Below are 22,197 nucleotides of genomic sequence, written 5' to 3' on the forward strand. Positions count from 1 at the left end.
CCATTTTATCGGTGAGAAAAATAAAATTGAGAAGAAAAACTGTTGTGTTCAAGTTTGCACAGAACTTCATGTAAACTAATACAGTTTTCAGCTTCCACGTGTCTTCATAGTACCATAGTACAGGAATCTCACCATGCTGGAAATGACTAGAGGTTTTAAAATCATACTTATTTTTCAGACAAGGTGGTCCCCCCTAAAGCCAAGCCAACTACTTACTTGGAGCTCCACAGTGGAATCAGCCATCATTTCCAGCACTAAATATGACAAACTTACTAAGGGATAGAATACCTGGATGCTCTGCTCTATGGGAGATTTAAGGGATTTTTTTTAATCAGTAATTTTGACTAAATTCCATCTTCACCCTACGTGATGACCAACTAAATTGTTTCTCTTATTAGACAGAAGCTACAGTAGGTATTTCAACAGAAGAAATTTAACACAGGGAATTGATTAAGCAGATTTTAGAGGTCTAAGAGAACCAAAAGGGAAAAATTGAGGCTATACTAAAATCATCATTATAGAAAACAGCACGCCACTCTGGGGCTGGGGTGTACAGCAGTGGGTCTCCACTTTAGTGTCATCAGAATCCCCCGGAGGGTTTGTTCAAACATGGGTTGCTTGGCCCTGTCTGCTGGAATTTCTGATTCAGTAGGTCTGGAGGGTAAACCTGATACCTTCTAATCAGCATTTCCTAAGTGATGCTGATGCTGCTGGTCCCAGGACCACAATTTGAGGACCACGTGTTTAGGGGAAGAATTTGGAGTTGTCAGAATGTAGAAACTCAGAAGAAGGGTCTGGGAGCCAGGACTGACATCCCTGAGAAGAAGGCGCCACCCAGGCAGTGGTGTTATCTCAGGATCTCAGAGGGAAAGACCTCGTGGAATCTGGACTTGTTCCTCACAGGAGGAGGAATTGCCCAGCTGGTGTTGGTACCTTCAAGGAAGTAAGTAAGATAAGGGTGATTCTGGAAGTGCCAAAAGAACCTGAAGGCTAGAACCAACTGTCACTAAGAAGGTGAGAGGACCAGTAACAGGAAGGAGCCAGGACCTTTGCCCTCCTCAAGCCATCCGGTAACCCTGTAGCGCCCCCATTGACAGAACCTAAAGGGACAAAAAACCGGAAATATAATTTGCTGACCCAGTATCAAAGAACAAAACATAAAAGGGTGAATTTGGAGCCCAGAGACAATAGTTGAAGACCAGCATACGCACAAAGCACACGCTTTCCTACAGCATGCTAACAGAGCACTCAAGTCATTATCCGTATTTAAGAGCCAAGTTGACCATACGATCCAGAGGAAAGGATATTACGGTATCAAAGAGACATCTGCACCCCTATGTTTATTGCAGCACTATTCACAGTAGCCAAGACATGGACTCAACCTAAGTATCCATCAACAGAAGACTGGAGAAAGAAAATGTGATATACATATATACACACACAATAAAATACTATTCAGCCATAAAAAATGAAATCCTGTCCTTTGCATCAGCATGGATGAGCCTGGACAATGTTAAGTGAAATAAGCCAAGCACAGTAAGACAAATACTGTAAGATCTCACTTATATGTGGAAGATAAATAAGTTGATCTCATAGAAGTAGAGGGTAGAATAGTGGTAACTAGAGGCTGAGAAGGGCGGATGGAGAAGAGAATAGAAATGTTGGTTAATGGTTACAAAATTATAGCTAGATAGGAGGAATAAGTTCTAGTGTTCTATAGTACTGTAAAGTGACTAGAGTTAATAATAATTTATTCTGTATTTCCAAATAACTAGAAGAAAGGATTTTGAATGATCCTAACACAAAGAAATGATCATTGTTCGAGGTATGGATATGCTAATTACCCTGATTTGATAATTGCACGTTGTACACAGGTATCAAAATATTACACCCCATAATAGGTACAACCATTATGTATCTATTAATTTTTTCTTTTTTTGAGGTAGAGTTTCACTCTTGTTGCCCAGGCTGGAGTGTAGTGGCATGACCTTGGGTCACTGCAACCTCCACCTCCTGGGTTCAAGCAATTCTCCTGCCTCAGCTTCCCAAGTAGCTGGGATTACAGGAATCAGCCACCATCATGCCTGGCTAATTATTTTTGTATTTTCAGTAGAGATGGGTTTTCACCATGTTGGCAAGGCTGGCCTCGAACCCCTGACCTCAGGTGATCCACCCACCTCAGCCTCCCAAAGTGCTGGATTTCGGGCATGAGCCCAACATTTTAAAAATAGTGCATTATTACAGAAGCTAGATGTGCACTTTAAATTATCAGAAAGTTAGTGTGGCAGACAGATTCTGTGGTTGCCCCATCATCTGGACCTGTGACATTCACACTTTTGTGATGTTCATCCCTGACTGAGTGGGACCTGGGACTTGCTTCTATCAAAACAATATGGCAAAGAGTGATAGGCTGTCACTTGTGATCTTATTATGTAGCAACCAAAATGGATTAAAGGCTTAAATGTGGCTGGGCACAATGGCTCATGCCTGTAATCCTAGCACTTTGGGAGGCTGAGGCAGGCAGATCACCTGAGGTCAGGAGTTTGAGACCAACCTGGCCAATATGGTGAAACCCCATCTCTACTAAAAATACAAAAATTATCCAGATGCGGTGGCAGGCCCCTGTAGTCCCAGCTACTTGGGAGGCTGAGGCAGGAGAATCGCTTGAACCCCAGAGCCGGAGGTTGTAGTGAGCTGAGATGGCGCCACTGTACCCAATCCTGGGTGTTGCAGCAAGACTGCCAAAAAAAAAAAAAAAGTAATCATACCTCACTGCACCTTTGACGTGCTAGACTGGGCTCAAGCAGTCTTCCTACCTAAGCCTTCCAAGTAGCTAAGACTATGGGTGCATGTCACCATACCTGGCTAAGTTTTGCTTTTTTTCTCTTCGTGAGAGTCTCGTTATGTTGCCCAGGCTAGTCTTGAACTCCTGACCTCAAGTAGTCCTCCCACCTTGTCCACCCAAAGTACTAGGATTACACGTATAAGCCACTGCTCCTGGCCCAGTCTCCTTTTTATTGCGCCTTTTTCCAGCTCTGTTTTGCTCTAGTGTGAGACATGAGCATGGTTCATTAAGAGGCTTTGCCCTCAGCCCTAGGATAGAGCAAGCTGACCACTGAAAGGAACATAGTGCTGTTTTTAGTCCTTTCCTCAGGACTGGTTTGTCTGCATATGATGAGTAACTACCTGTTTCCAAGTGAGAAGAAGACATTTAATTTTAGAATAGTCCAGCCAGGAAGCTAAGATGCCATTCTTGTAAAACCCCCAGTTTCTTCAGAAAACTTGAGGATTGCCTGAGATTCTGTAGTCCCAAATTGGAGCAGTCTTGAGACATCCCAGATTCTTTAGTTCTCATTTTAGACTTGCTGTCTCTCTCACAAAGACCCACTGTTTTCTCTCACAGACGGGCCCCCGCCACTTAAACGTGCTGTGCGATGTGTCTGGGAAAGGCCCCCTCACTGCCTGTGACTTTGACCTCCGCAGCCTGCAGCCTGACCAGCGGCTAGAAAACCTCCTGCAGCAAGTAAGTGCCGAGGACTTTGAGAAGCAGAACGAGGAGGCCCGGAGGACCAATCGGCAGGCCGAGCTCTTTGCCCTTTACCCATCAGTGGATGAGGTGGGTACCACTGTCTGCATCCTGGAGAATCTCAGTGAAGTCTCAGAGTCACGTGGATGATTGTGGTGTTCATTATTACTGTATAGCAGCCCATGATATCAGGGCTCACGTGTATGATTTCTGGGGCCGTGTTTTTCACTCAGGTAAGCCCAGGTGCCATAGCAGAACCAATATTGATTATCGTACAGATGGGATTCTGATAATAATAACTACTAGAATTGTCATAGCACTTTACACAATATATTCACTGAGAGCACCTCATTGAATCCCCAGATGTTTCAAGGGTCTGCATGTAGTAATCACACCTAGCAAGTCAAACCATTCTATTATTTGAGGGTATGGGTGGCAACAAATCCATTGAGACATATATTACTTAAACTTTGATGTTGTTGAATGCTTTGTTACTTCCTTTTAATGGTCTCTATGAGCAACCAGAGAGACCTGCTTTGAAGACATTTCAGGCTAAGATGATCGCAGCCCATGCTCCCAAAATGTGGGACTTCGGGATCTTGATTGTTTACTTCTTCGTTGGCACTGACCCACAACAATAGGATAATGTAGACTATGCCTGTGATCACTGCCTGGGGCACTTTGGATGAAATGAGAAATGACCCTTGTTTAAGTCTGTGTCCGTTTGAACTCCTCATACTTTATGGGAGGCACTCAGTTTTCCCCTCTGCATGTGAGGTTATCTACACTTCTGGGTCTTGCCAGAACAGATTACCACTATATCTGTGCTGTCCAAATTTTATAAAAGGTTCAGTTGCAAGAAACAAGATTTGGGGAAACTTTGCATAAAAGATATTCTATCCATCCATGCCTCTAAATAATTGAAATTCGATCCTTGGAATAAGCAAGACCATCAGAGAGCCTGATACCCCTGCCCTTCCGGACTGTGTTAGCTAACGTGCCCTTCAGTGAACTCACCACTGTCAGCAAGGAGGACAATAAAGGAAACAGCAGTCATGAGATAGCATATCACGTCCACATGGAAATAGTGTTGTTGACATTGACCTACTCACCACCTAGCACCTTCCTCTTTGAGGATCTAAAGGGCAATTTAAGTCTTCAGACAAAGAAGAAGGGTACTTCTGCTGAGATAATAAGAGCACTTAGAGATTGTGCTCATTTTATAACTAACTATCTTAAATTCTTTACTCAGAGCAAATTTCTGTCCACCTTCACCACATGGGGCAGCTTACTGATTGGTGTCCTGAATTTATATATTCCAGCTTTCTTTCCTTATCCCAAGCACCGTGGTTTCCTCATCTATTTTTATTTGATTTACAGTTTTCATCAGCAGCTTCAAATGCTCTTCTGAATGAGGCACATTATAAAAATAAATCATCTCACTTATATATGGAATCTAAAAAAGTAGATTTCATAGAAACAGTAGAAAAGTGGTTACCAGGGGCAGCAGAGAGAGGGAGAAGATGTTGATCAAAGTCTACAAAGTCTGAGACTGGAGGAATATGTTTTAATGACCTATTGCACTGTATAGTGACCAGAGTTAATAATAATGTGTTTATATTTCAAAACTGCTTTCCAAAAAGATTTTTAATGTTCTTACCACACACACACAAAAGATAAGTTGGTGAGGTGATAGATATATTAATTAGCTTGATTTAATCTTTTTACAATGTATATATAGATCAAAACATTACTTTATTTAAACTTTGTACAATGTATACACTGATCAAAACATTACACTGTACCCCATAAATGTACACAATTACTATTTGTCAATTAAAAACTAAATTAATAAAGTATGAATAATGTGAGCAATATCATCACCTCTATTATTAGAAAGCAAGAATTAGGTTAAAGAGCTTTTTCAAGACTCAACAGATAAATTAAATTATAAAATGGGGCCCTGACCCATTAGCTCCAGAATTCATGTTTGCTTGTTTATGTATCTACATACCTATGACTACCTGGTATGTTAGCACACATAACTGAAATCCAAAGATGATATTTTTAAATATCATGTAACTTTTCAGTTTCCATCCACAACATTAAGACTTTTCTCCAGATCTGTCAAGATATATTAAATCAGACTCATTTGGCCTTTACTTTCCCCCCTCTTCCTCTCAGTTCTTCGTTGGAGATGCCAACATGTAATACAGGGACCCAAAGTGGATGCCAGAAGAGAGAAAACAATTAAAGGATGCAGAGAATATGTCCAGTGAGACATTTGCTTGTCAGTGTCTCCCTGGTGGTACTAGATGGGAGAATGTCCCATCTAAATTGATTGAAAGAATGAAACATAGCCTGGTGTTAGAGGAACTTTGTTTTATGATCTTTGAAACCCTGCAGACACTCTGTTGGGACTGAAAGTTATAATCTAGCAGCAGGCCTAATGGGGCCCACTTTTATTGAGTAGAGAGAAGTGCTTTGTAATTGAGTGTACTAGTTTTTTTTAAATTGGCATGTCTAAAATGCTTGAGAGCCTCTATACCAGCCCTTTAATATTTTGAAGCTTGTACTTATAATTTGTACTTTCTCCTAAGAAAGTTCTGTGGAAGAAAGGTAAATTTCTACCTACTCTGAAATGATTACAAATACTGGTTTTTTAAATGATACAATCAGATTTTTAAATATTATCCTTACTTGATTTCCCTGTAAGGAAAGTTAGAAGAGAGGTAAACTAGTATATCCAGGTTATGGCTGAGTCTACAGGAGAAGCAAAAGTTGGACTTAACCACCAAGGTTTTATAAGGCAAGTTGTTTCCCTAATTCATTCTGATTCTACAAAAGGCATTCTATGTCAATCACTGAGAAAGATTCCACTAATACTTTAAATCATGGAAAAGTTTGCTGAGGCTCTTGGTTACAAGTGACAGAACCCAACTAAAACCAACTCAGAAAAAAGGGTGGGGTGAGTACTTCTGCTCATCTAAGGAAATCACAGGTAGGCAAATGTGGAGCTGACCTCCAGATCTGCTGGGACAGTAACTGAAAGAATATCATCTCTCTCGTACTGTCTCTTTCTCTCTCATTATATGTTTCATTCCCTTCATTTGTGTGTGTCTTTAGGATGATTAAAACAAGAGGTATCCACTAACGTTTCACATTTCCACTTTGCGCCTTCTTGGGAATTAGTTCCCATTTCAGTTGGCTGTAAAGACTGGAGAAATTTATATAGATTAAAAGAGACGTAGGAAATACATCATCCAAATGCCGTATGTGGGCTTTGCTTAGATCTTGATTTAACAAAATAACAGTAAAAACAAATTGAGACAGTCAGGGAAATTTGAAACTGACAAAAATTATTTAGCGCCAATAAGAAATTGTTATTAATTTTTAGGCATAATAATGGTATTGCTATATGTTTTTTTAAGTCTTTATCTTTTAAAGATATGTACTGAAATATTAATATATTTATATCGTCTCTGGGAAGTTGCTTCTGAATAACCCAGTATTGAGAGACAAAGGTAGTAAGTGGTTGAATAGATGAAACCAGAACGCCCATGAGTTGAACTTGTTGAAGTCAGGTGATGATGGGTGAATAGTGGTTCGTTGCATTACTCTCTCTACTTTTGCATCTGTTTAAAATTTTCCAAATGAAAATCTTTTTTAAAAGGATTTCAAGAATTAGAATCTAGACCAAAGGCAGTCCTAGAAATCCATGAGTGTCTCTACCTTCAGGTTGTTTTCCAGTTAGGGAGATCCTCCCTTTAGATATGTCTGTTCCAATCATCCTAAAAGTTCCAAACCACTCCGAGGGAGTCTAGCTTGGGGCAGGCACCAGAACAGTGTCTCCTCTGAAATAAACTCAGCCATTCCACCCAGCAGCATGGCCAACTGTAACCACAAGGAATGGGGGCCACAGGGAGAGGCTGGAGTAATGATGAGCTTACCACGTGGATCATTCCACCAAAGTGGGTACATACTTACCAGGAAGGTGACTTTGCTGCTGTTTGGAAGAATGTTAGGCTTGCCAGGGGGTATTCAGTGGAAATCTCCCAGGAAAAGACCGTGAGACATGACCCTGTTCTTTGGACCCTTGCGATCAGCAGAGCGCTCACCAGTGTTTGGAAAGCATACTACAAGAGTGAGAATTACTGTTTTCAAGGATTTGCACTGCTTATTTTTGCATACATGAATATAATTAAGATAGAATGATAGTTCAGATGCAGATGTTAAAGTTAACAATAGGGACTTGACATTCTCTTTAAGTCTTTGGGTTCTGTGAGGTAAAATAAACAAGTAGAGCTCTTGATTTGTCATTACTAAATTTCAATACCTAGCACTTCAGCAAGTTCTAACGGCATAAGCCTATCTAGAACTTGTCAGTTCAACCCCAATCTCTATCACCTGTTTAAGAAAACAGTGAACTGAGAAAATAACTCTGTGTTATAGGATAGATGGTTTACAGCCTTAAGTGAACCATTCTGACTCAGCTTTCAAATCTGAAAGTCACATACTTGCTAGTAAAGCCCTTGACAGGAGAAATATTCTGAATGTGTAATTAGAGTGGGCAAAAAACACACAAAAACATCAACAATAGGTATAAGATTTTGCAATGCCATCTGGTGGATGTTACTAAGCCATATCCATGTTCACATTTCCTTCCTTCCTCCTTCAGTCTCTTTGTCTTAAATGCTTGGTTTCTAAAAGGAGAAAATGTTTGCTGTAAATCCTGGCTTTGAAGGTTGGGGGTTGGAAGACAAACTTTCTTATAAGAGGCAGAGTGTTAGAAATAAAGCAAATATGAGTGAAGTTGAGCCATGGAAGGCAGCCTTCCCTCCCCTGGGTTAACTCTAACTGGAACTCCTCACAGAATTTACTAATGATTTTCTTATGATGTGATTAATAATAGGAGGATGCTGTGGAGATACGTCCGGTACCAGAATGTCCCAAGGAACATCTGGGCAACAGAATATTGGTCAAGTTGCTGACCTTAAAGTGAGTATCAACCAACACACTACCACTACTTTGAGACTGATCTTGCCTTTTAGATGCAAATGTTGTCTTTATCATCAGAGCTTGAATCAGAGAGGAGCTCCCAAAATACTTTTAACACTGGGCAGCTGTGGAGTAGTAGAAAGGGCACCATTTGAGTCTATTCCTGGATTTTTTTTTTCCTACCATCCTTTTGACAGTTATTCTTCTGTAATACAGAAAGCAAACACAAGTGTCTAATAAAGTTAGACATGTAAGGTAATTGAGTGAAATGACCTATGTTAAGAAAAATAACACATCAGTGGTGTGCTGGAATCAACTCGACTAACTCATGACAGCTGACAGTGTACATCTTTTCCTAACCCTGTGTTCAGTGAAGTCACATTGGTAACTTTAAATTGGCCATGGTAAAAGTATTTACAATGTAGAATCAGCCAATGCTACAAAAGTGCACCACCGTCAGCACTGAGAGATTATTTATTAAACATTTACCAGTATGCCACTGTTGAAACACCACGATAAATGCAACTAGAACTCAGTCTTAGTGCCAGGGGACAGTAGGGAGTGGTGGGGACTGCAGTAAACCATGTTAAGGGGGCACTCACTACTAACAACAGCATTCTTGCCATCTGAATAAACAGGCCCATTTTTGTAAACTGTTTATTTTTTTCAAGAGAAGCTGGAAACCCAGATTTTTCTGCATAATATCCGAACTCCCTAAGTATTTTCTCATTCCCTTTATAAACATCATACAATTAAAACAAAACACAGCTACAATCTGGTTTCAGGTTGTGGGCCAATTATTTGCCACATCTACTTTAAAGCAGTTGCGTCCATATGTTTTGATTGTATACTTTGACAGTAAAAAAAAAAAAAGTCCTTTATGTACATATATTAATTTTGTACTTTCACATTAAAATATCTGCATTATAAAATATATAATTGAGAAATTTTAAAGGATGAACTAGATAAATCTAAATAAATTCTAGTATTTTCTATTGCACTGCAATAGATTGTCTTGTGTCCTCCCAGAGTGCTTCCATGTCTCTCTTCCTCTCTGCAGACTGCCACTTTCAAGAATTAGTTCTTCCTCTTCAAATCCACAGGTGAAAACTTTAAGTTGTACATAGTCTACCTAAGCAAAACTACAGAAGTGTAACATTTCTTTACATAGTATTAGAAGGGTCACCCATCTCTCCAAGTCAATTCAAGGGTCCCTTCAGCAGCCCCTGGTTTGCAGTGAGAAGGCATGTGGATTCTGGATGTAAGGCTGGGTTTCAACCCTGGGAACTTCCCTGGGATTTTGAGTTCTTACCTATAAATGAAGTTGATAGACCTTATGGTCTCCAAGTTCCTACCTACCACAGACTTCTGTGATTCTAACACACAGTCTCTGCCAAGTTCTTCTGCCTCAGAATACAAGCCGGCAAGTCTGCCTGCACAGTGATGGGTGGTCTCTTGATGTTATAGTCTCCTCCCCCTGGCCACTTCTACCAGAAGGGCTTCAGGGCCTTTTGTATGGAGAAATGAGCAGCCCATAAACCAGCTGAGTATCAAGTAATGCACAGAAAAGCTAGCTCTAGCCCTTGCAAACCAACCTGGAAGTGGGAGCTTCCTCGCCTGTCTGGTCGGCAGGAGGACCGGGTGGAAGTGGCTGTTCCCCTCTGCATTGTTTAGGAAGCCTTCTCTATTGTCTGAGGCACCCACCAGCTCCCCACAGGATGCATCGTCAGGCTACTTTTAGATGCAGTGACTATGTCATTTGATATGACAGAAATTCTCCCCTATGGTACTCATCGCCAAGCTTTCTAGACCTCTCCAATGAATAGAGGCAGCTGTTCTCACAGGTGGGAAAACATGGCCACTAAGAAGATATGTGTTATTTTTTTTTTTTTAAGTTGATGGAGGCCAAGTGCAGTGACTCACACCTGTAATCCCGACACTTTGGGAGGCCAAAGTGGGAGGATCACTTGAGGCCAGGAGTTTGAGACCAGCCTGGGCAATATAGCCAGAACCCTGTCTACAAAAATTAATAGATGTGGTGATGCACCTTTAGTCCTAGCTACAATGGGAGGCTGAGGTGGGAGGATCGCTTGAGGTCAGGCGTTCAAGACTGCAGTGAGCTACTATCATGTCACTGTACTCCAGCCTGAGTGACAGAGTGAGACCCTGTCTCTAAAATTGCAAAAAGGGGAGTTACTTGAATATCTCTTAATAAAAATTGTCAAGTGCAGTTTCTAGTGATATTCCCCTCAACTGCCAAAGCATGAAGTTGAATTGACATATTCACCAGGTGCACTTGGCCAGCTCAAGTGTTTTAAATAGTCTCCATGCTAACCTATACCTGCAAGAGAAAAGATGGACCAAAGAGATAGCCTCAGGAATAACTACTTACAGTAAATTAGACAAAAGAAAAGAAACAAATTCTTATAGGTAAGCCTAGAATGTGACAGTATGAATACTAAAAATATAAGGATAACATTAACGGCAGATGTTTTCCCATTGACATTGATATGCAGGATTCTATTTATAAAACTACAGATTTGGCCAGGCGTGGTGGCTCACGCCTGTAATCCAAGCACTTTGGAGGCCAAGGTGGGCAGATCACCTGAGGTCGGGAGTTCAAGACCAACCTGACCAACATGGTGAAATCCTATCTTTAAAAAAAAAATAAAAAAATAAAAAACTACAGATTTTAGCAGCTGAGGGATTTGTTTAAAGCCGTGGACATCTGTAACTGTCTCTGTATTGCTTTTCAGAAATATATAAACCCTCAAAGACACAGAAAATTAGGCTCCTGCCAATTCTGTGTTTGTAACAGGAAATAAAGAGAATGATAACATAATATTTTTCTGTTTTGTATTTTAAGTGGAGAAAGATTTTTAAGATTTAATACCATCTTATAAAAAGTAACCTCAGCTTTTAGGAGTCTTCTTGATGGTGAAACTTTAGTGTACAGAAAGTTTACCCAGGGCATTTATTTTAAATGCGGATTTTGGAGGAACTCCCGTAACAATCTCCCTCAAGAGATTCTGGTTGAGTAGGTCTCAGGTGGATCAGGAAACCTGTAGGCTGGCAAACTTCTTTTGCTTCAGAATGCTAGTTTTGGGGAACTACACTTGAAGAACAAATACTCATTGAAAAAGCCCAGGTTCTGTGATCAGAGATAGCTGGGCTCAAAGCCTGACTGTGCCTGTTCCTAACTTTGTGGACTTTGGCAAGTTCCTTAATTCCTGGGAACATTGGTGTCCTAGTGTGTTAAATGCAGATAATATCTGCATTACAGTATAGTTGTGTAAAGAGGCTGATGTGTGGAAAGCACTTAGTACAGCACAATTTTAAGTCTGTAATAAATGTCAATTCTCTTTTCCTTTCTCTGAACCACAGAGGACTTACCACTCAGTACCTACCTAAGTATATCCCAGCAATATTTAGGCCCTTTGTGTAGTAGGGAGGACACGATTAAATATAGGTTGGCCATTCTAAGCATATTGCCTCATTTCCAAAGGTGCCATTTTAGCAAATAACCCTTTTGTCAGTGTTCATACTCTGTCCCAACATTCTTCTGAAAAGTCCTCTTTTGAAACAAAGCTATCCACTGATAAGGACATCCTCTTGCACATAGCTGGAGACACAACATAGCTTTACTGACAGGATGTCTGATTGATGGTGGGCTGGGACCCTTTTCCTGGTGCTCTCAGCAGGTAACATCCAAGGCCCTGGGACATCAAGCTGAGAAACTTGGAAGACATTCATCAGTGTTCGGTGTGCACCTATAATGTCCACCAGGATAGTAAAGGTGGATAATGCAGCAGGATTATGCTTTGGGATTCACCATTTCAAGGGGAATTGGCAATTAGGGTCAATATGAGGGCTCCTCTTTCTAGCTCTCACGGGGCCCAGGCACCTCGGTGTTTATCTGCTGTGCTCAATCCACTCCCTGACCTAAACTCAGCAACTCCCCAGTAATGGAGTTAGGAAGGGCCAGACATTCATCCCCATCGAAACCTAGTATTCTTCTGACTGTCACACTATCAGTCTAAGGAAAAGCAATCGAACTTTCTTTTATTGCCATCTGCAAAGTCCCATTCCTTAGAATTGAATAATATAGAGCTTATTCTTTAACATTTTTTTGTTGTTGTTTCAATGGCTTTAGGGTACAAGTGGTTTTTGGTTACATGGATGAATGTATAGTGGTGAAGTTTGAGATTTTAGTGCACCCATCAACCAAGTAGTGTACATTGTACCCAATATGTCATTATTTATCCCTCGTCACCCTCTATTCTCCCCATTCTGAGTCTCCAAGGTCCATTATACTACTCTGTTTGCCTTTGCATATTCATAGCTTAGTTCCCACTAACATATGGCACTTGGTTTTCCATTCCTGAGTTACATCCTAAGTAACTACACAGGAGGCTGAGGCAGGAGAATTGCTTGAACATGGGAGGCAGAGGTTGCAGTGAGCCGAGATCACGCCACTGCACTCCAGCCTGGGCAACAAGAGCAAGACTCCATCTCAAAAAAAAAAAAAAAGCAGCACTTTTCACAATAGCCAAAAGGTGGAAGTTACTGAAGTGTCCACGAAGAGATGCAAATATGAGGCCAAAGCATAATGTGCTACATACACTTAGACAGTTCCTAAGTGAAGTAACTCAGGAAAACCAAATGCTGCAGTTAGTGGGAACTAAGCTATGAGTATGCAGAAGCCAACAGAGTTCCACCCAGCTCCACCTAAGTTCCTGAAAAAGACATTATTTCATTCCTTTTTATGGCTAAGTAGTATTCCTTAGTGTATATATACCACATTTTCTTTATTCACTCAGTGGTTGATGGGCAATTAGGTTGGTTCCATATCTTTGCATTGTGAAAACAGATACTATCCTAACAATACAATGTAAGATATGAACAAGTCCATTACCTCAGACAGAAAGTCTACCCTCAGAAAACACAGTCATTACAATGATAAGAAGATGGATCAGACTGAAGATCCATTCAGCCCACTTTCTCTTGCAGTGCTACCAATAAGCAATTTTTGGGAGACATCCCAAAAATATCCAGCATGCCTTTGTAATGTCCACTATGATCTCACATGATTAGAAATATTTCACAAACCTCCCATATTTCTCCATTAATATGCCAGTGTGATTCTCATATACTTGGAGTTTTCCAAATATTTCTGGAAACTGCTCACATTTTTAACCAGTTTATCTATCCAGGCATTTTCAGAAAATTCAAAATTATCTAAGTTAAAGCCACTTAGATTTTCCTCTCTTTCTGTGATAGGTTCGAGATCGAAATTGAGCCTCTGTTTGCCAGCATTGCCCTCTACGATGTTAAAGAAAGGAAAAAGGTAAGAAAGAAAATAAAAATCCATCCACAAGGCACATATGTTGTTCATGATTCTTTGGATGTATGTTTCTAAATCTTCTTTGCAGCAAAAACCTATCAGATTTGAAAGCAAATGATCTTTAATGGGTCCAGTTCTGTTGCCTTTGCGATTTTTCAAGCAGTGGTCTGAGAACGTAATTTATGATCTTTGAAGGATTTTTTAGGGAAAGGCTCCTGGAGGTGCTGGCCTGGCTGGAATAGAGAAAGAATGAAATAGTCAGCACATGGGGTTATATAGAAAACAAACCCATTTAAATACATTTTTAACAAGCTGGGATGTGAATGTAAAGCTCCCTCAGTTTGAGAGTTCTAATGTGAAATAGGCTTATTATGACTGAAGGGCATCTGACATGGTAAAGGTCTCAATTTGTCACAGAGCAAAGACCTCACCAACTGTAATGTGTTTTTAATGAAAACAGTGACCAAGACTTCTCTGTGCATGTTTAATGTTTAGTCATTTTGTGACTCCCAGAAGAAGATAGCAATAGCAAATCCCAAAATAGAAGATGGACACTTCTGCCCTTCTTAAGTCATTCTGTATTTAAGGAAACATGTATCTTCTGCATAAATATTAATGATCACTGAGATTTGTGTAGTTAGGATAGGTTAACTGCTGAAACAAGCAGCATCCCAAATTCAGCGGTTTAAAGCAGTAGTTCTCAAACTTGAGCATACATCAGAATCCCCTGAAGGACTTGTTAAAACATACTTTGCTGGGGCCCACCCACAGAGTTTCTGATGCAGTATGTCCAGGTGGGACCTGAGAATTTGCATTTCTAACAGTCCCCTGGTGATGCTGAAGCTGCTGTTCAGGGGACCACATTTTGAAAACCACTGGCTTATAAACAAGAATTTGGTGTCTTTGTTTCTTTAACCATCCAGGGCGGGAGGAGGGGCCCCTCTGTTCCACCGAGTCATTCAGAAACACAGGTTGGCAATGGCTCCTCCATCTTCAATATGTGCTCTCCCAAATCACTCTTGTCACTGCCATTGCTACCCCTGAAGAAGAGAAAAGAAGGATGGAGGAGGCCTGGAAGTTCAACACATTGCTTCTGCTCACAATTCATTGGAGAGAATTCAGTCACATGATCACCCCTCATAGCAAAGGAGGCTGGTAAATGTAGTCTCTGCCTGGACAACCACTTCCCACTAAAATTCTCTTGGTGATGAAGGGGAGAAGCCAAACATACATGGCTCTTAAGTAATACTACACTAAGAGAGCCAGGAGCACTGCTCACATTATGTGCTTTCTCAGAATCTTCACTAAGATTCACTGCCTACAATATTAAGAGCAAACTCTAGCTTTCATGCTGGGCTTTCTTCATGATGGCATTCCTCTACTTTCTTTCCATCCATAGTCTATGCAGAGTCAAGCTGGACCACTGCCTGTTAACTAAGCTTCCCCCAAGCGTTCAAGCCTCTGTGCTGTACTCTCTCCATAGTACATCGTCACCCTCCACCCCTGCCTATCAGAATCTTCTAAGGCCCATCCATCTCCAGTACTGCTTCCATGAAAAGTTGTCCTTGTCACATTTTGCAGTTGGGTAACTGCAAAAGGCCTGTCACTCTCTGGAACTGCCACAGTGCTTCTTTGTATCCATGTGGTGACTTGTATTTTGCTTTTACTATAGTTAGTTGCATGTTTGCCTTTTCCATCACTTTTATTTATTTATTTTTTTGAGCCAGGGTCTCACTCTGTTGCCCAAGCTGGCATGCACTGGGGCCATCTTGGCTTACTGCAACCTCCACCTCCCAGGTTTAAGCAATCCTCCCACTTCAGCCTCCCAAGTAGCGGGGACCACAGGCATGTGTCACCATGCTGGCTAGTTTTTGTATTTTTTATAGAGGCAGGATTTCACCATGTTGGCCAGTCTGGCCTCAAACTCATGAGCTCAAGTGATGTGCCCGTCTTGGCCTCTCAAAGTGCTGGGATTACAGGTGTGAAACACCACACCCGGTCCTTCCCTCGTTCTTGATTGTGAACTAATTGAGGGCAGAGGTCCTGCTCTTCTGTATTGAAGTAACTAACACATCACTGATACTCAGGAAATACTGGTGGCTTGATAAACATTTAAATGTTTCTAGGAATATCTCTCAAATGACTCCAAAATACCTAGACATTGTGACAAAACACTCATCAGATGTATCTAGTAACCACTTTCCTAAACCACGTCTATGATTATTACACGTATTCCTTCAGCCATATTTATCTGTGCTGTTTTTACTCCTTTTTAATGTGTTTAAATCATGAATACAATAGGTCTAACTTATATTTCACTTTGTTGCTCATTTACAGATCTCAGAAAATTTTCACTGTGACCTGAACTCTGACCAGTTCAAAGGATTTCTGCGAGCTCACACACCTTCGGTGGCTGCATCAAGTCAGGCAAGATCTGCAGTTTTCTCGGTCACCTACCCGTCCTCAGACATCTACCTGGTAGTCAAGGTAGTTCAGCACAATCTGATTTGTCCAGTCTGATGTTTTCATTGCTGCATTATTCCCAGCTCATGTTTGAGGTGCACGAAACCTCAGAACGTGTCCACATATCCTCTGAGATTCGCTTTGTTTCATTCTCAACTTACCCCTTTTCCCTTCTAAGTAAACTGTTTCAGATACTAGAAAGACTAGGTTTTGGAGTCATACAGACCTAGGTTTGAGTCCTGCCTTTACAGCCTAGTAACTAAATGGCATTGACAATGTCCCGGTCTTTTTGAGATTGAGTTCCCATATCTGTGAAGTGGAGGTAATCACACTGACGTCAGTGGATAGTCATGACTGCAGAATGAAGCTTGGCACACCTGGGCACCCTTCCTCCTAAGGAGAGTTCCCTCAGTGACCTGATACAGAGAAGCTGCTGTGGAGAAAGGAACAAAATCTCTGTGCGAGAGTTTCCTAACGATGTTCACGTTGCTCTAGACATGCATAGTTAAGTGTTCCCAAGTCTAGACTCTTACGATTTGAAGTGTGAGCTATGGTTTTCAAATTTTCACGCTCCTTTTTTTTTTTAAACCATGTCACAGACTGTCTCTAATGAGAGTTGAAATCTATGGGGCAATTATAAGTAGAAAAGCCTTTTATTCTAGACTATACTCTTCGCTGTTGTAAGAAAACCAGACTCTTTCTCTGTACACCAAAATGACTGGTTAGAAGTTAACAAACATCAGGTATTTTACCTACCTTAGGCCAGATAATTGGTCTTGTTGACTCTTTTTTTTTTTTTTTTTTTTTTTGAGATGGCGTTTTACTTTCGCCACCCAGGCTGGATACAGTGGCGCCATCTCGGCTCATCGCAACCTCCACCTCCCAGGTTCAAACGATTCTCCTGCCTCATGCTCCCAAGTATCTGGGACTACAGGCATGCACTACCCCACACAAGGCTACTTTTTGTATTTTTAGTAGAGATGGGGTTTCACCATGTTGATCAGGCTGGTCTTGAACTCCTGACCTCAGATGATTTGCCCTCCTTGGCCTCCCAAAGTGGTGGGATTACAGGCGTGAGCCACTGCACCTGGCCGTCTTATTGACTCTTTATGCCAAAATTGTAAAACAAAACAAAACACCGCAAGGTGTCTGATTTCACGGGCACCCAGCCTCCTAGGTCTGGAACACTGTCTGGTTGGTATAGTGTTTTATGTCTGCAGTCTCAATGACCTCCCCGTGATCTCATGGTAGTAGTATATGGATGCCAAATAATTCAGGTAGCTTAGCGGTCACCTCACAGATGGCAAATGTCTTTTCATTCTAGCTTCTTTGACACCATTTAACAAAGATTATGTGAGGTTACCGTAGCTTGAGGGGAACTTATTTAAGTTCATAAAATGTATAGTTAAAATTATATTGCTGAAAAGACACTCCTATTGTTGTCAAACTTTAATCTGTCTCCTTTTTGTTGCAGTGTTATTTAGACATACAGGAAAGTTAGCTTAAGCCCACTATGGTAGCCCTGTAGGTAAGTTCACAATTCTCTGTCAGCCTAGGAAACTGAAGAAGCCAACACTGGTTCTATAGAGCCAAATTTCATCTCAAACTCTACTTCCCAGTGGATGACTTCCTCTTGATTAATCCATCATATTCTGCCAAATAACAGTGGTTACCCATTGGTTACTATCACTTACTAAATATGTTCCAAAATTTTCAAATGTATACATGTGTTTATTTGACGTAACAAACATACTAAAGTGTTCGGATAGACTTAAGAAATTGAAGTCTACTCAGCAAGATGGTCCCTGGTTTGCTTTCTGTTTGTTTGTCTTTACCGCAATGCCATCTCTGTTGCTTTTCTTTTTTCTTTTTTTTTTTTTGAGACGGAGTTTCGCTCTTGTTACCCAGGCTGGAGTGCAATGGCACAATCTCGGCTCACGGCAAGCTCCGCCTCCTGGGCTCAGGCAATTCTCCTGCCTCAGCCTCCTCAGTAGCTGGGATTACAGGCGTGCGCCACCATGTCCAGCTAATTTTTTGTATTTTTAGTAGAGACAGGGTTTTACCATGTTGACCGGGATGGTCTCTATCTCTTGACCTCATGATCCACCCGCCTCGGCCTCCCAAAGTGCTGGGATTACAGGTGTGAGCCACCACGCCCGGCCCTGCTTCTTTTTCTTTAACTACATAGTAAATGGTGTTATACTATTTAGCACATCCAGGCAAACATTATTTGATGAGAGGGGCTTCTTTTTTGTTTATATTCCCAAGCCAAACATCAGGATCTTTACTGTGTTTTAGGTAGCGTCACCTAGTTCAGGTGTTGCATATAATATTGCTTTAAGGGATCATTTCAGCTTGAAGGTTTAGTTCAAGATTTTGTGAAATTAAAAAAATTTGTTTTACAATCAAGGAAAGAAGAGTGAAAGTGGGAGTGAATTGGAAACTTTCCAAAAATTGTTTAAAAATAGGTATGCCAAGTGTTGACCCTACCCCTTCTGAATACAGCAGAAAGTAGCCTCTTCCCTGAAGAAAAGTTTTTGGTTATTCTGATAGGCTTCTTTGCCCTCCTTTCCATGGTTATGAGGAGTTATATGCATTTCATTACACACTTTTGCATACATCAGGAAGGACCAAACAGTAGGTTCTCATGTCAGCCTGCAGCTCCTTCTCTTACCTGGAGTTCCCCTTGCCCACTGCAGCTAGGGGAGTAGTATCTGCCGGTCTGGTCAAATCTAACTTCTCCTGCTTCCTGTGTGTTCCATGATACATACTACTAGTGCATGAAGCTGTGGCATTTTCCTGCCCTGCTTCTAAGAAGTTCTTGACCTCTGTTCAAAATGTATCCTAAAGACCACATTTTTAATCCATTCACATCATAGAAAAATTAGCTTCCAATTTGTTCTGTAGGCTCCTGACTATGAGCTTCATGAGAATAGGGGCAGTGTTTATAGCCACCTTATCTCCCCAGCTGCTACCATATAGAAGATACTCAACAATGAGTGAAAGATTGCTGATTACCCCTCAGTTTCTAGCTCAAGTGTTATGTGCCTATTTTTTCAGTGTGGTGCATCTCTCAGTGGGATTTGCCTTCTCTTCATGATTTGGCAATGGGAGGGGGTTTTGAACTTCTTTTGTAAGAAGAGAGACTTTCTGCTTGGAGTCCTCCCTGAAACATATCTATTGAGTAGCCCCATGCCACTTCCTTTGAAACCCCATAAATTCCCCTTCATCATGGGGTAATGTTGGTTGAATACTTTGTACCTAACTCACAGCACCTATTAAGGATGTGTCCCTTTTGGACTATGTTGACCCAAATCCCTTCTTCAAGGATCTCAACTAATGGGACTAAATCCACTGGTTTTACTCTTCAACATCTTAAGTCAAATTTCCTTTGAGCAGCGGGTTAGGAAATTTCAAATTTCTCCTTTTCTTTCTCCTAAACATGGTGCCCAAATTTATTACAACTGACCAGCCAGTCACTTTACCTGAAGCAAGACAGAAGATACTTCCTTTATTCTTATTACTAGCATTCATTTCTATTACCAGAGTTAGCAAACCAAGAAGCTGCACATCTCAATGCTTTTGAGTTTCTTTCCAAGTCTGTTAAATCCAGAGGATTAGCCCTAATAGGAAATACAAGGGCAGCAATTACAGATAATTTATTCAGTTCAGTCATTCATTTTTTGGAAGGTTTTAGTCCCCAACCCGACTTTCACAGAGACCATATCTCTTTTTTACATTCTAAGCAATAATAAAGAAAATGAGCTTTCCACTTCCTACATATGTCTCCTGGGTTTTGTTTTATAAAATAACTTTTATTGCCTTTTTTATTATATACATAATACATGTTTATTGTTTAGAACAGAAAATACACATAAGCAATGGGAAGAAAATAAAAATCACACATAATCCCACCATGCAAAGATCACTACTATTAACACTTGCTGCCTTTGCTGTGTATCTAATATCACCCTTTTAATATGTCTTTGTGATTTTTTTAAATAAAATTGTATGGTATTCTTTATGTAAACTTTTTAATCAAAAAACGTGTGTCACAGATATCTTCCTATGTCATCAAAAGTAATTCTGATGGTTGCATAGATCCCTTTATATGGTTGTAATTTGTGTGCCTTATTTTAATATTATTTTTATTGGTAGATTGAAAAAGTCCTACAGCAGGGAGAGATTGGAGACTGTGCAGAGCCCTACATGGTTATCAAAGAAAGTGATGGGGGAAAGGTATGGTAATTTGAGTATTGCTAAATGGAGACATCTTAGAAGAAGCAGATATTTCAGAAGTGTTACAAAAAACAGTTAATGGGCTTTCGTCCCTAGTGGGTCCCTACATGAGACACTACTACATTGTAATGAAATGAAAGAAGAAAAGGAAACTGGTCACTGGTGTTGACTTTTTGTTCGTTTTCTTGTTTCTTGTTTGTTTGTTTACTTTATCTCCCAGGCTGGAGTGCAGTAGTGTAATCACAGCTCACTACAACCTTGAACTCCTGGGCTCTAGTGATCCTCCCCCTCAGCCTCTTGAGTAGCTGGTACTTACAGGCACATGCCACCATGCTTGGCTAGTTTTTTTAATTTTTGCAGAGTTGGGGTCTCACTGTGTTGCTCAGTCTGGTCTCAAACTCCTGGTCTCAAGTGATTCTCCTGCCTCGGCCTTGCTAAGTGTTGGGATTACAGATGTCTGCCACCATGCCCAGCCTGATGATGACTTTTTAAAGAAATAAATCCTTGAATTTTCTAATGTTGACATACACAAGGGTCTGACTGCATAACTTGTCTGGGGCAAGGCCACCCCCTGTTATCTTGGTTCTGAGGCACTGACTCAGCTGGTTGGGAGGTCCACAGACACCCCGAAACTGAACAGTCCCAGAGCTCTCTTGGCCTTCCTCAACAGCATGGGCCACTGCCCTTTCAGGTACGCAAATAATTGGGAATTGGCTGTCACTACCATGCATTATAAATTCATTAACACAGCATAGGTGTTGAGTCTATGAAAAGGATGTCTTTTCTCAGCAGCAATTTGCAAAGATTCCCAGTGTGATTTTTAAAACATGGCCTTAGCAGGGTGTGGTGGCTCATGCCTGTAATCCCAGCACTTTGGGAGGCCAAGACAAGTGGCTCACAAGGTCGGGAGATTAAGACCATCCTGGGTAACACAGTCGAACTCCGTCTCTACTAAAAATACAACAAATTAGCCAGGAGCGGTGGCACGCACCTGTAATCCCAGCTACTCGGGAGGCCGAGGCAGGAGAATTGCTTGAACCCAGGAGGCAGAGGCTGCCATGAGCCAAGATTGCACCGCTATACTTCAGCCTGGGCAACAGAGTGAGACTTTGTCTCAAAAAATAAATAAATAAATAATGGCCTTACTGGAATAAGGCTTACCTAATCAGTATTGCACTACAGGCTCATAAATGTCAAGTAAGATTTATTGAACTCAAGGCGTTTGATTTTTTAAATCTATCTTTTATTCTGAACTCAGAAAGCACACCTTGGAAGTGTTGTAAACTTCCTAAGGAGTTGTTAGGAAACTTTTTGGAATTTTTTGGAGTTTTTCAAGGCAACTTTCGGAGAAACAGGTTCACTTGGGAGCTTGGTAGATGATATACGAAACTTTTGATTTCAAGATTCTCTTATGCAAATCCAAGTCCTATAGGTAGCCACCAAAAGAATTGATAATCTGGTGTAATGAGCCCCCCCCCCCCTTTTTTTTTTTTTTTTTTTAGCTAAAAGTGTCGTTTACTAATTAAATGTAGCCTTCTTGTAAACTCGTTTTTTAATCTTTATTTCCTTATCAGCTAAACTTCTGGCCTGAGTGTGTCATTTTTCTGCCTATTCACTGTTTTTATTT

General features: G+C 40.9%; 1 protein-coding gene across 5 annotated transcripts in view; it reads left to right on the forward strand.

Annotated features, from left to right (window-relative positions):
- The window catches only part of DOCK8 (dedicator of cytokinesis 8), a 246,177-nt gene that overhangs the window by 91,942 nt on the left and 132,038 nt on the right, over positions 1-22,197 (forward strand). For all 5 annotated transcript variants that reach the window (XM_032290975.1, XM_032290976.1, XM_032290977.1 and 2 more), the window contains 5 exons: positions 3,404-3,616; positions 8,439-8,524; positions 13,805-13,871; positions 16,206-16,355; positions 20,490-20,570. In XM_032290975.1, the coding sequence (XP_032146866.1) occupies positions 3,404-3,616; positions 8,439-8,524; positions 13,805-13,871; positions 16,206-16,355; positions 20,490-20,570 (597 nt within the window). The remainder of the gene's footprint in view (positions 1-3,403; positions 3,617-8,438; positions 8,525-13,804; positions 13,872-16,205; positions 16,356-20,489; positions 20,571-22,197) is intronic.

The sequence above is a fragment of the Sapajus apella genome, unplaced genomic scaffold (genome assembly GCF_009761245.1).
Source record: "Sapajus apella isolate SASKATOON/1434 unplaced genomic scaffold, GSC_monkey_1.0 scaffold24, whole genome shotgun sequence".
In the NCBI taxonomy this organism is placed as follows: Eukaryota; Metazoa; Chordata; class Mammalia; order Primates; family Cebidae; genus Sapajus; species Sapajus apella.